The sequence below is a fragment of the Xenopus laevis genome, chromosome 4L (genome assembly GCF_017654675.1).
Source record: "Xenopus laevis strain J_2021 chromosome 4L, Xenopus_laevis_v10.1, whole genome shotgun sequence".
Classification (NCBI taxonomy): domain Eukaryota; kingdom Metazoa; phylum Chordata; class Amphibia; order Anura; family Pipidae; genus Xenopus; species Xenopus laevis.
The window spans coordinates 116,165,748-116,180,752 of record NC_054377.1 but is presented as its reverse complement, the minus strand read 5'-3'; the positions used below and the strand labels follow the sequence as shown (position 1 = coordinate 116,180,752).

The window sequence follows — 15,005 nt, the reverse complement described above, 5'->3', positions numbered from 1 at the left end:
ACCTCTTTGCACCAAGTGTCATCTCAGGGCCAAGTAACATTTAGGGGCTGATTCACTAAGCTCGAGTGAAGGATTCGAATGAAAAATACTTCGAATTTCGAAGTATTTTTTGGGTACTTCGACCATCGAATTGGTTAAATTCGTTCGAATTCGAACGAAATCGAACGAATCGAACGAAAAATCGTTCGACTATTCGACCATTCGATAGTCGAAGTACTTCCCCTTTAAAAAAAACTTCGACCCCCTACTTCGGCAGCTAAAAGCTACCGAAGTCAATGTTAGCCTATGGGGAAGGTCCCCATAGGCTTGCCTGTGATTTTTTGATCGAAGGATTTTCCTTCGATCGTTGGATTAAAATCCTTCGAATCGTTCGATTCGAAGGATTTAATCGTTCGATCGAACGGAAAATCCTTCGATCGATCGATCGCAGGATTAGCGCTAAATCCTTCGACTTCGATATTCGAAGTCGAAGGATTTCAATCCGAGGGTCGAATTTCGAAGTATTTTTAACTTCGAAATTCGACCCTTAGTGAATCGGCCCCTAAATATCACACAAACCACCCCAAAACAAGACTCGAGTTCCCAAAGCGAGACTCGAGTACGAATAACACATCATCCTATGTGAAAGGCCCCATCGTATAACAGCATTACCCATGACAAAAAAACATCAAGATACAGGGAAGAGTCCATGATAACTACCTTTAAAGGGGTTGTTCACCTTCCAAACACTTTTTTCAGTTCAATTGTTTTCAGACTGTACACCAGAAATAAAGATTTTTTTCAATTACTTACATTTTTTACCATTTTTCAAAATCTAAGTTTAATGCCCCTGTCTCTGGCATAGAGTTCATTTTTTGGAACCCGTACCCGACACATACCCGCAACCCGGACCCGCATTCTTACCCACTACCCGACCCGCAAGTACCTTATCCTCAACTCGCTGACCATCAAGAATCAGGAAGTGCTTTCATTGTAAACCAGAAATTACATCATCGTAAGTAGACGTGATCAGAAAAAAGGAGTAAATATTGCTATTGAGAAGACCCGCGACCCGAACCGCAGACCCGCGTCTATACCCGCACCCTGGATTTCTACCCGCAACCTGCAGGTTTTTGTGGGTAACCAGCGGGTACCCGACCCGCTGCAGGACTCTGGCAGCTCAGTAATTCAGGTGGAGACTCTAAACTGTTATAATTTTGCAATTTATAGTTGATACATTTCTCAACAGCATCTCTGGAGTATTAGCAACTATTGTATCAATTCTAACAGCTGCCTGTAATGAAACCCAGAGATTCTGCTCAGCAGGGACAAAGATAAGAAATGTATCAACTTTATGTTTCAATTCTGAACAGTTTACAGGGTCGGCGACCCCCCTTTCCCAGAAGGTGCATTTTCTTTGTACGTGTGTGCCTGTGAATGCCATTGCTAAATGAGTCCTGGTATCCAATACAAACCACCCACATAACTGGTCAGAATAGCAACCCTTTAATGCTGTAATAGTGGATTATTAGCCCATCTTTAGGTAGGATAATGACATCTGCAATGCTTTCATTACAAACAAGTATGTTTTCTCTCAAATTCTCTGAAACCAGTACATGTACAGTACTGCCAATGAACGATTCCAACACCTATGAAACATTCACACCTTTAGATTATATTAATGGAACATATAATTGACAGTAATCCATTGTGCCTTACAAAGTGTGGGGGAACTTTTTAACCATAAAGAGGATCACCGTACCAGAGGTCCCTCCTTCAGACTAGAAGAAAAGAAATTTCATTTGAAGCAACGTAGGTGGTTCTTCACAGTGAGGACAGTGAGGTTGTGGAATGCACTGCTGGGTGATGTTGTTTTGGCAAATTCTATTAATGCCTTTAAGAATGGCTTGGATGATTTTTTAGACAGACATAATATCAAAGGCTATTGTGATACTAAGCTCTATAGTTAGTATAGATATGGGTATATAGAATTTGTGTGAAAGTAGGGAGGGGTGTGTGTATGGATTCTGGGTTTTCATTTGGAGGGGTTGGACTTGATGGACTTCGTCTTTTTTCAACCGATTTAACTATGTAACTATGCTGGTCAAAATACTCAGTTGAGGCCTACAGAGACCAGATGGATGAGGAGAGCATCAGCATGCCACTCTTTATCCAATATGTACGTGTTCTCATTTACCATATTCATATAGAATATAGCATATGGAAGAAAGGCAGACTTCTGTTTCAATTAGCTCTAAAAGACTAAATTAAAGAAGAGCATTTAAACAAGATGTACCACCTTATAAAAATACATTTCTTTCTTTTCAAACATGGTAGAGCTCTTGACAGCTGATTCCAGCCAGTCATATAGCAATTGTGAGAGAAGCTTTGTTCAAATGGTCTTGTAGATGAAAAATACTTTTGATAGTTTTGACGTTCCTTAACTCTCAGGCCAAAGGGCTGTTTTTCCCTATGGAGCAAGAGAACAGTCCCAGCCCTTCAGATTTGTGCTTTAATGTTTGAAAATGGAATAAACTTGTTTGAGAAAGCATCGTACACACCCTAGATCAAAGCACTAACTTCATAAATGCACATTCAGTTACAAGTTTAATTAAAGGTCAACGTCTTTAAAACCAGATTTATTGTGTAACACTGTAGAATATGTTGGCGTTACATAAATACATGCTATTATTAATAATAATAACAACAATATGGCTTCTATTCCAAATGGCAATTTATAAACGGGGTAGTGTTTTAAATATTTAGAAAGAAGTTTTTAGTTAAAACATAGATGGTGTGTCTTATGACAGGGTAATAGGAATAGGGGTCATTTACTATGACTGCGGACACAAGTGCCAGAACATCAAGGGTCACAAAAGCATTCCCCTTAGTTCCCATTGAAAAAGTACTTGGGTCTAGTGTCTGGCTGAGCTCTGTACTGGATTGGAAATGCGTAACACAGGCAGCTAGCGCAAGGGCCAAAAAAACAGGCAAAAATTCTGCCAAAAGATGGAGGTTTGCACCTGTATTTTGCACTTTGCACCCTGCCCTGCACTTTGTCCCCATTATGATTAAATAAGGCTTCAATTGCTCTGGCTCCATGGAAAAAGAATGCATCAACTGACATTATGGTTGCTACCTGGTCAGTAAATGTGATGCTTGATATAAATGTTATTAATGGGGCAGAATAATAAATTGATAAAGGTTAATATTTTTTCCAGAAAAGGTGGCAACTCTAGCTGCAATGTATGGACAGATTTAGTTTATGGTTAGGTTGATAGGGCTAACTGGTTGATAGGGCCATACTGGTTGTATAAAAAAAAGCACTCTGAATGGAGTATATACAGTATAATATGTCCTTTTAAATGCTGTGATGGTTAAATTCAAATACGATAGAAATAAAGTTAAAAAAAAAAACAACACTCTGAGGTTACAAATAGCTATTGTTACTTTTTATTGTTTAGCTTTCTATGCTTCCTTCTTCTGTTCCTCTTCCAGTTACTCAGAACACTGCCTGGTTTCCAAGATGACAAATGTATATTACAAAGGGAACAAACTGTTCAACATAATGTTGCGGAATGCAGAATGTTTGTCTCATGAGCATTTTACTAACTTTAGTAATGCAATTCCATAGACAGATGCTTTATAAAAAAAAACTAATACGGCCTTTCCTTTACCGTTTCATAACCACTTGTCCATATCTGACAACAAGCACAAAGTCAAAGAGGCCTCTTGAAAAGTCAAACAAAAAATGTGTGAGTGTGTCACAAAGCTGCATGCCCATAACAATGCACACTTTCATGTCGGGTGCCTTCTTTAGTGAATAGTTTGTGTATGCTTACAAGAAGCAGAACAGGCAAATGGGGAAGACAGAGATAAGAGCACATAATTGACATAATGATATGCTAATGGTGACATATGGGCTAGAGGTGCCTGTGGCGCAAGCAGAATTTTATATTACATTATGTTACATAAAATAATGTTTATATTACATTACATTATGATTATGGTGATATTTGTGGGTTTAACCTGTAAGGTCATTATTAATGTCACATAGCAAGGAGCATATAATTGTATATTAGCATTGTATGATCATAAAAGCTTATAGTAAGGCTAAGTATGATATCTCTTGTATATGGAGTGGAATTTTTGATCTAAAGGGGCTGTTCGCCTTTAAATAAACTTTTAGTATTATGTAGTAAGTGATATTCCAAGACAATATGCAATTGGTTTCCATTTTGTATTATTTGTGGTTTTTGAGTTATTTTGCTTTTTATTCCGCAGCTCTCCAGTTTGCAATTTCTGGGTCCAAATTAACCTAGCAACCATGCACTGATTTGAATAAGAGAATGGAATATGCAAAGGAGAGGCGTGAATAGAAAGATGAGCAATACAAAGTAGCAATAATAATACATTTGTAGCCTTACAGAACATTTATTTTTGTAGATGGAGTTAGTGACCCTCATTTGAAAGCTGGAAAGAGTCAGAAGAAGAAGGCAAATAATTAAAACTAGGAAAAAGAAAAAATGAAAGCCAAATGAAAAGTTGCTTAGAATTGGCCATTCTATAACATACTAAAAGTTAACTTAAAGGCGAACCACCCCTTTAAATTCCATCAATCTAACATTTAAAGTCCATTGGGAGCAGGGAGGCACTTGGAGCCCAAAGGGGTTAAATAATTTGCTACAGAATGTTGTCCTTTCTTATTTAAAGGAATTGCTAAATTTTGCCAGTTGACATGCCCCTTTCCATTGACCCAGCTCTGAGCTCTGTCTTTCAGAAGTTTCCTTGTGTGGAGAGACTGTGACACCCTGGGGCAATGTTCACACAGGGGCTATTGGAACCATGTGCTCCTGTAGGAATCCAGCACCAAACTACTCCACTTAATTGGCAAAGCAGGATGAAGCATAAATTTTACTGCCATTAATAAGTTCAAGCACTGCCGATAGGGCTTCAGCTCATACCGAGGGCAGGACATGTGCTTCTCATTAAGGCTCTTTGCCCTGTTTGACCTTTGAGCTTTGCTTGACTTGTCAGGTAGGAAGAATCGTGGCTCCTCTTCAGGACAAACAGCAAGAGATATATTGACTTGTGTAAATAACAAGTGAGCCTACAGGGAAAACTACCCAACTCATTTTTTCCCCTAATTGTTTATTCAACACAGTATTCAACACATTTAATGAAAATAATAATATATTTTTTACACTTTTTTTTAAATGAAGGTTAAATAAACGCTTAGGGAAAGAGTTCCAGAAAACTAGCAATTTAATTTCCCACATTGCATAATTTATTCATTCTTGCCTGATTTGCTTTTCCCCTGTAATTAATAAGACAAATGCCTTGTAAATCATGTTGGCCCAGGGTTTTTATTTTAATGTTTTTCAGTAGATTTGAGTCATAATGCTCAAAGAAACAGAAAGGCTCCCTATCCAGTAATTCTCAGGCCCCAATTGGTCTGGATAACAGATCCCTAGTTATAGGCAGGGTCAGACTGGGCCAGCGGGACACTGGGAAAAAACTCAGTGGGCCCCCGTCTCTTGTGGGCACTGCCGGCCCAGATCCGCACCCTGCAACTTTCCTTCTCTTCTGCTGTGACCAGCCAATCGTGGCAAAATCACAGTGTGCTCGCGAGGTGGAGGGCCCCTGAGGAAGAATCCCCGGTGGGCCCCAGGCCCCAGTCCGACCCTGTGCAGGGTTCTACTTTCAGGGCCTGTTGCACTACTGCAACATTGATCAAAGCATTGCCAATAGCATTAATCAGCATAAATTGTCCCAAATTCTTTGTGTACAGGTATGGGATTTGTATGGGATTGTCATCTCCATTTTTAAAAATTTGAATGATTTCATTAAAATGATTTTCTTTTTCTCTGTAGTAATAAAACAGTACCTTGTACTTGATTCAAACTATTAATCCTTATTGGAGACAAAACACTCCGATTGGGTTTAACTAATGTTTAATTTAGGGATGCACCGAATCCACTATTTTGGATTCGGCCAAACCCCTGAATTATTCGTGAAATACCAAAATGAATCCTAATTTGCATATGCAAATTATGGGTGGGAAGAGGAAAACATTTTTTACTTCCTTGTTTTGTGACAAAAAATCATGCGATTTCACTCTATGCCCCTGATTTGCATATACAAACCAGGATTTCCGATTCGGTTCCTGGATTCGGTGCATCCCTAGTTTAATTGGAAATCCAAATTACAGAAAGATCCATTATCCGTAAACCCCGAGATTCCAAGCATTCTGGATAACAGGTCCCACATCTGTACCTACCAGCACCTTATTGTTAGGCACATGTTACACATGTGTAAGATTTCCAGCCTGCTTGAATTAGAAGGATTCTTGTTTTTTGTTGATAGTAAAACATTTTAACCTTGTTTTTCTGGCAGGAAATATGTACAAGCCACTAATGGGTAGCGGTAAATGTCACCACTTGACTTACAAAATAAAGAGGCTCTAAGTGAAGAGTTTATTGATGCGAGAGGTATGGCATGCCTATTATTTAACATAAACTAGACAGGATTTAAAATTCAAGGCAAGAGAGGAAATCTACCTTTTATTACTTAACTGTGTTTCAAATGGAAGTAACGTTTGAGTTCCTCCTCAAAATACTCTATATTCTACCACTTTCCGAAATAAAACATAAAATGCTTTCTGAAAGCAGTCTAATTATGAAATTAGATTGATTTTTTTTTGTATTCAGACATACTTCTGTTCTTTTGCCAGCTTCCCATTAAAAGTGCTGCCTCTTTGCTAGGGTCAGTGACTCAAGCCACTAGATAGCAGCTTCAACACTGCACAGCTGCAAAAAGAAACTGTAAATAAACATAAACAAAATGACAAATAAATAAAGAAGACCAAATAAAGGACCTCAAAGCAGGCCTTGTAAAAGCCTGAAAATCACTGTTCAATATCATGCTTTTAATTATAAGGAAAGCCCAGTGATGAACTTTGTTTGTCAGCTGGTTGAAAGGACAAACCTCCCTACCTTAAAATGTCTCTATTTCGATAACATGTCAAATAGTTCATAGTAATTCTCAAAACAAACAGCAGATGTCACTATGCTCCGCGCTTATTTATTATATTCTAAGACACTGCTGCTTCTTAAGATTTTTGAAGTCAAGAACATCATAGTAAACGGTTACCAGACTATGCAATACAGCATTTCTACCAAAAGGAATGGAGAGTCGAAATTTCTGGACATAAGGTAGGCCAACTGACCCATGAGTGACCAATAACAGGGGGTCCTTAGGATGTCCCCATGCAGCAAAATAACTCAGTAGAGAGAGTATATGATACAGATATAGTATAAAAAGGAAATATTAGTAACACTTCCAAAGGTCAAACCTCTTGTTTGATTTTTGTGGGGCAGAGAAACTATTTGTCACTTTTTTATATCACATCTTTCACAAAGAGTCCACCAAAGAAGCTGATTTCAAGGGCCCATAAACCATTTGTGAGCCCTAAACACTGGCATTGTGAGCTTAAATAGGCAAGTAAGCACTATTTGCCAGCTAGACTAAAAGATACCTGTTGGGTTAATGGAAGCATTTTATGTGACTACATCACAGATTCCAAAATAAACTCATTCTGACCTGTTGTTTTATTTTACGAATTGACTTCCTCAGGCACATTATATCAGGCAACTGAAGAAGCCAAAAGCAATATCCCCACAGGTTATAGTGGTCTCGGAAAATGTTGCAGTGTTTTAATTTGGGGGGGACTGGTAATAAATGAAAACGCAATCAGAACCTGCAAAATATAGTAAAGAGTTAATGCTCCGTGCTTCAGAAAAGGTTAAGGTACCACGCAGACCAGTGCCTGCCAGCAAACTGACCAAGGGTATTATTAGGCTTCAAGGTCTAAGACAAGTGGCATAAGCCTACTGTACCCCAGGTGCAGCTGGTGAAAAACCTAATACAGGTATGGAATCCATTATCCGGAAACCCGTTTTCCAGAAAGCTCCAAATTATGGGAAGGCTGTTTCCCATAGACTTAATTTTATCCAAATTTTAAAATGATTTCCCACTACAATATGGGCATATCAGGGAGAGATCTGCTCGTTTGGCCAAACGACCCTTTAAAGTATGAAGATCCAAATTACAGAAAGATCCATTATCCTGAAAACCCCAGGTCCCGAACATTCTGGAAAACAAGTCCCATTCGTGTACAAGTATGAACCTGTACCAGAACTGCCATGTATATGTGCGTTGTAAAGCAAATGTCACCCACTTTTAACTGCACATGGGAAGGACCACCTTTAATCAATGGTTTCATTAGTTTAAGAGCATCTACCTCTAAACTGAATTTACTGCATTGCAATATTTACAACTGTCAGACACAGAGACAGGCACAAAATATGGGTGATTCAGAGCATCATGATTGCACCCACTGCACCTATTCCTGTGTCTGATCTGTAGTAAGTTTTGTACCACCAGTGACCAGTAAGCACAGGGGGGCAATTTGTGTCCCAATAATTGCATGTAATTGAAGAGTGTGTAAATGAACTTCCATCTCCTTCCCCCCTAATGCCCATAATGAAGCCAATGCACCTTGTGTTTGATATAAACCTGTATAATTGTCAAGGGTTAGCTGAAACAAGTCTCTTTTTTATAAAATAGGTTTTTAAAAAATATTTGTACACTTCAAATATTTTATTTTAAAAATCTACTTGCAGAGAACCTGGGTCTTTATAAACTGTTAATCTTTTCCTGATAACACATTTAGCCCTGAACAGCATGGCATGTGAGGGTCTAACACTCCAATTCGCTCTATAGTTCTGGATCTTCTCAATCATGTGTTGCAAGATTCAAGCTCACAATAGGTGAATACCTGTTCCGAATTGATTGCCAGAAGAAAAATGCAAAAGCCTGGCTGGATGTCAGCAGTTATGTTCTGGGAGCAAGCAGGCATTGTGTCATCCCCACACTTGTATGGGCTTCTCTTGTTATGAAAATGTCTGGATTCAATGCTATAAAACAGGCCTATCCAAATGAACATTTGGTTCATATCTGTATTCATAAGTTAAAATGATTTTTTTTCTCATTGTTTTCATCTATATAAATTTGTGACAAGGGAATAAAATATTTATCTCTTTAACATGCAATTTTTGCACACATATTCATATGGTTTAAAGAACCTGGGATACTCTTGCTTTGTTGTCTAAAAAATACTCAGTTATAGTGAAGGGGAAATATGAAGAGAAAACCAACAGGGAAATAATCCAGGATGTTGTTCAAAGAGCATTCATTCTAGGGCAGTGGTCCCCAACCAGTAGCTCGCGAGCAACATGTTGCTCTCCAACCCCTTGGATGTTGCTCTCAGGGTCCTCAAAGCAGGTGCTTATTTTTGAATTTCAAGCTTGAAAGCAAGTTTTAATTGCATAAAAACTAAGTATAGTGCCAAGTAGAGCCCCTTGTTGGCTGCCTGTCAAATTAGGGGCTACCGAATAGCCAATCACAGCCCTTATTTGGCACCCTAAGGGACTTTTCATGTTTGTGTTGCTCCCCAACTCTTTTTACATTTGAATGTGGCTCACAGGTAAAAAAGGTTGGGGACCACTGTTCTAGGGCATATGGTTCTAAGACAATAAACCCTTCTAATAACAGGTGGATTATAACAGTGAGCAGTGAACTCAATATTAAATGAAACTATAACTGAAATACACGAGAGAGTATTATTTTAGCTTCATAAAATAATATTTACAAGTTTTTGTGTTTTTGCAGAAACAGTGTCACAAACAGTTACCAAAAGAAAGCAAATGTTCTTACAGTGCCCCTAGTGTCTCTTATGGGCAGATCATTTATTTCAAGCCCCTGTTAAATGAGAACTAAACCCTAAAAATAAATATGGCTAGAAATATATTTTATATATCGAACTTATTGATCCAGCCTAAAGGTTAAGTATCTCAATAGTAGTAATAATCCAGGCCTTTAAAGTTGAGCCCAGGAGTTTCCCATCTTGGATTTTGTTAGGAGTGTCAGTGACACTGCACATGCTCAGTGTGTTTTGAGCAGCTGGTGAGAAGCTAAGCTTAGGGGTCGTCACAAATCATCAAGCAGAAAATGAAGTTTGTTATATAAGCTGATGATACAGGGCTGATTATTAAACTCTGATGCTAATTGTGCTGCTTTCTGAGCTGCTATGTACCGATACCAATAATCTAAATTACTAATCAGCCTTAAATTGTGACATTTATATTATATATATATTCATTATCACGTGTCAGTCCTTAAACTCTGATAGCAGCATAGAGCATGTGCAGTGAATCAACAGAAAAGAAGATGGGAGCTACTCGGGGCATCTTCAGAGGCACTGGTCTTTAGTGCTAAAAGGCTGTGGTTGCCTTGGGCTGGTACAAAAGCCCAAATCATAATGTACAATATTTCTGTCTACCTATTTAGTTAAGCTTTAGTTCTCCTTTAAATGAGCTTAAAGGAGAAGTAAACCTCTTTTTAAAAAAACCCTACCCCCCTACCCTACATAGACCCCCCTCCCCCCAGCCTAGCTGCTTCCCCAGGCAAATGCCCCTAACTTTTTACTTTCCCCTTGGTGCAGATTCACAGCATTGGAGTTCATGGGTGCCATCTTCTTCTTCGGTCTTCATCAGATCTTTTTCTTTAGCAATTTTCGTGACTTTCAACAAATGCACAGTTGACAAAACCCCAAAGATTGCTCCAACTGCACATGCGCCGATACAGAACTTACTTCATGATGAAGACCAAAGAGAAGAAGATGGCTGCCGTGAATCTGCACCGAGGGGTAAGTAAAAAGTTAGGGGCATTTGCCTGGGGTAGCAGCTAGGCTGGGGGGGGGGAAGAGGGAGGTCTATGTAGGGTAGGGTGGCAGGGTTTTTTTTAATAAGGGGTTTACTTCTCCTTTAAGGGTCATGGTGTTATTGTAGGTACACAGAGCACAACTGTGGATGCCATTATATCAATTATATATGCCATTATATAGGCACGGTATGCATTTATTACAATTCCTTCTACCCCACCAATATGCACATTGATAATGATCAATTGCTCGTTGGAAGTGAGTAACACTCAATGTTATTAAATTATAATCCTATAGATAGTAGCAGCATCGCAATAGATTATAAATGGAAAGTTTGACTTTAATAAGTGAATAATAAAATCTTACAAAAATTGTGTGGGTGAATTTGGAGAAGACAGTCGATTGAGCCTTCAACTACCTATTGCAGGTCTTCCCTTGGGTACTATACAAAGTATGTTAATCTCCAGCTGGAGTCTCAGTGTCTTTTTTTCTGATTGGCAGGGTTTCCTATGAGCCTCTAGAGCACTTATCTATCAAGGATTTTGTTTCTATAATCCACCCAGGCTTCTTGTTGTAACAGCTGATAATGATTATTTCCACCTGTCAGTAATCAGTGGCTAATCTATTCAATTGGCTGGTGTACATATCTAAGTCATTTCCTGTCTTCAAGCTGCAGACCACTGGGACTAATACCTGGGTCGGGCTTGTGCTTGGGTTTTTGTTTTCCAGTGTTGTATTTTTATTTCTGTCTCCTTCCATCTACTTTATTTTATCTTAATAACTCCTTAATTTTTCTTTATAATTCCATTTTTACGGCTGCATTTGCCCTTATCAAAATGTTTTTGGTTCTTGCACTAATGAGGTTGTTCACCTTTAAATTAACTTTTAGTATGACGTAAAGAGTGACATTTTGAGACAATTTGCAATTATTTTTCTTTTTGCATTATTTGTGTTTTTTCAATTATTTAGTGCTTTGTTCAGTTGCTCTTCAGAAGCTATATGGTTGCTAGGCTCCAAACTGGCAATGGTTTGAACACAAAACTGGAATATAAATAGGAGATGACCTGAATAGAAAAATAATTAATAAAAATAACAGTAACATTGTAGCCTCACAGAGCAACAGTTTTTGGGCTACTGGGGCCAATGACCCCCATTTGAAAGTTGAAAAGGAAGGAGAAGGCAAACTATAAAAAATAAGGATCAATTGAAAGGCTGCTAAGAAATGGTCATTCTATTATACAGCATTGCAGCAAATCAACTATTTTTGGATTTGGCTGAATCCCGAATTCTTTGTGAAAGCTTTAGTAGAAGACCAAATCAGAACCCTAATTTACATATGCAAATTAGGATCAAAAGGGGCAACAAAAAGAACAGCATGTGCAGCATCCGGTTAAAAATGTTCTTACGTCCTTGTTTGTGTGGCCAGGCACTTGGATTCTGCTTAAAAATGCAGAATTCTAAAACCACATACTGGATTCCATGCATCCCTAATGCTTAAACATACTAAAAGTTATCTTGAAGGTGCACCATCCCTTTAATGTAGTCATCTTGGCTATATATATCTTGACTCTTATAATTCTTAGATCTTACTTATATTTAAATAACTATTTAAAGGAATTAATACAAAATAACTCAAATTTTCAAGCAAGGTGAAGTTTTCCCTTTCATGTTTTGTATAACCATAAATTAAAGCCATGACTGTACCTAAAAGAACCGTGAGCTTGGGGAGAAGTCCAACCTGCACCATCTTGTTTCTCAGGCCGGTGTCAAAGGAGAGGTTGAGTAGAAGCCGCAAGGATATGTTGAGCAGGTCTTCATGTTCACATGGCACCAGTTTGGACAGTTTTTCAATGATATCCATTTCAGCCTGGGGCAAGCAAAAGCATATCAAACACATTTTGCCTTAAGGTCAGCACTGAGTAGTACCATAAAATGAAAACACATCAGAGTACAGTGAAATGCAACTTATTGAATAAAACCTCCAGAAAGCAATTACAAGATTCCAAGGGGATGACAGTGGAATTTTGGCAGAACTGTTTTCTATTGTTTCCAGCAGTATTTACTGCTTTAATATCATGCACCCACAAGTTTATGGTTCACAGCTCTCAATCTGTTGTCATTGATAGAGTAAAAGTAAAGGGAAAAAAATACAATATAATATATAATTCCTTTCTGGTGTGCAATGGAACGGGATATGTTTTGTTTTGGCGTGCATCACAACGAGTATGCAGATCAGACACTGAAGCAAGCAAAGATATATATATATATATATATATATATATATATATATATATATATATATATATATATATATATATATATATATATATATATATATATATATATATATATATATATATAGTGTAAAGAATGACAGCAGGATTTATAATGGGCCAAGTGCCAAAGCTTACCTATGCTATGAATCCAAAGTATATCTATCCCCTTATGTTCTAAACTGGGGATATATGGTCACAGACACATACCTCACAGTCCAACAAGTTACATAAGGCATTCTAGATTTTTTTTAAATTAGAATGAAAATATATTTGTGTAATCTTACAAAGCAGCCATTACACTGTTAGAAATACCCCAAACATTTAAAGGAATTCTTCAGGGTAAACATAAAAACTGGGTAAAGAGATAGTATGTGCAAAATAAAAAATGTTTGTGATATAGTTAGTTAGCCAAAAATGTAATGTATAAAGGCTTTAGTGACTGGATGTCTAACATAATAGCCAGAACACTACTTCCTGCTTTGCCGCTCTCTTGGTTCTCACTGATTGGTTACCAGGCAGTAGCCAATCAGTGACTTGAGGGGGGGAGGCACATGGGTCATAACTGTTGCTTTGGAATCTGAGCTGAATGCTGAGGATCAATTGCAAACTCATTGAACAGTTATATCCTCTGTGGCCCTCCTTCAAGTCACTGGGGCTCATTTATCAACACTGGGCAAATTTGCCCATGGGCAGTTACCTATAGCAACCAATCAGTGATTAGCTTTTTGAAGCCAGCTTTTTGAATGCAGCAATTTGATTGGTTGCCATGGGTTACTGCCCATGGGCAAATTTGCCCACTGTTGATAAATAATCCCCACTGACTAACTCGGAGTTAGAGAGCTGAAAAGCAGTGTTCTGCTTCTGTTATGTTAGACATCCAGTCACTGCAGACTTTATACATTGCATTTTTGGCTAACTAACTATATCAGAAACATTTTTTTATTTTGCACAGGCTATCTACGGTATTAACCCAGTTTTTATTAGTACACTGAACTGAGCCATTATCTATGATGCCGACAAATATTAAATTGCTTACCACCATGAACAGTAATAAGAGAAATAACAATTAAACAAGAAAAGTTAACGAGTTACAGCAAAAAGAAAAGAAAAACATGGAATACGGGTATGGGGTCTGTTATCTGGAAACCAGCTATCTAGAAAGCTCAGAATTACAGGGTCATGTCCCATTGATTCCATTTTAATCAAAGAATTCTGATTTTTAAAAATGATTTCCTTTTCTTGAAAAAATATAAAACAGTGCCTTGTACAGGTATGACCTGTTATCCAGAATGCTCGGGACCTGGGGCTTTCTGGATAATGGATCTTTCTGTAATTTGGTACTTGATACCTTAAGTCTAATAGAAGATCTTTTAAACATGAAATAAACCCAATAGGCTGGTGTTACTTCCAATAAGGATTAATTATATCTTAGATTGGACCAGGTACAAGGTACTGTTTTATTATTACAGAGAAAAAGGAAATCAATTTTTAAAATTTGTATTAAATTTTGGATTATTTTGATAAAACTGAGTCTATGAGAGATGGGCTTTCCGTAATTCGGAGCTTTCTGGATAAGGATTTCCAGTTAACGAATTCCATACCAGTACTTGATCCTAACTAAGATATCAATCATTATTGGAGGAAATACATTCCTTTTGGGTTTATTTAATGTTTACATGTTTTTTTTAGTATATTTAAGGTATGGAGATCGAAATTACAGAAAAACCTCTTAACTGGCAAACCCCAGGTCCCAGCTTTCTGGATAAAAGGAACTATACCTGTACAAACACTTACCAGGTATGTAAGAATACTTCACTTAAAGCAATAGAAATTATAGCAATGCTAATAAAATCTCTTGCGCAGACTTACTGTATATCAAATAAAGGTGAATGGAAAGCAATCAAGCCCAAGAAAGTATCACAATTTTGTGATGTATGAGTCATTCTCGAAAAAGCCTTTATCCACAC

The 15,005-nt window shown here is 37.8% G+C and overlaps 1 protein-coding gene across 2 annotated transcripts in view; it reads right to left on the bottom strand.

The window, feature by feature from the left end:
• The window catches only part of kifap3.L (kinesin-associated protein 3 L homeolog), a 76,874-nt gene that overhangs the window by 36,918 nt on the left and 24,951 nt on the right, over nucleotides 1–15,005 (bottom strand). For both annotated transcript variants that reach the window (XM_018256721.2, NM_001092562.1), the window contains 1 exon segment: nucleotides 12,467–12,629. In XM_018256721.2, the coding sequence (XP_018112210.1) occupies nucleotides 12,467–12,629 (163 nt within the window).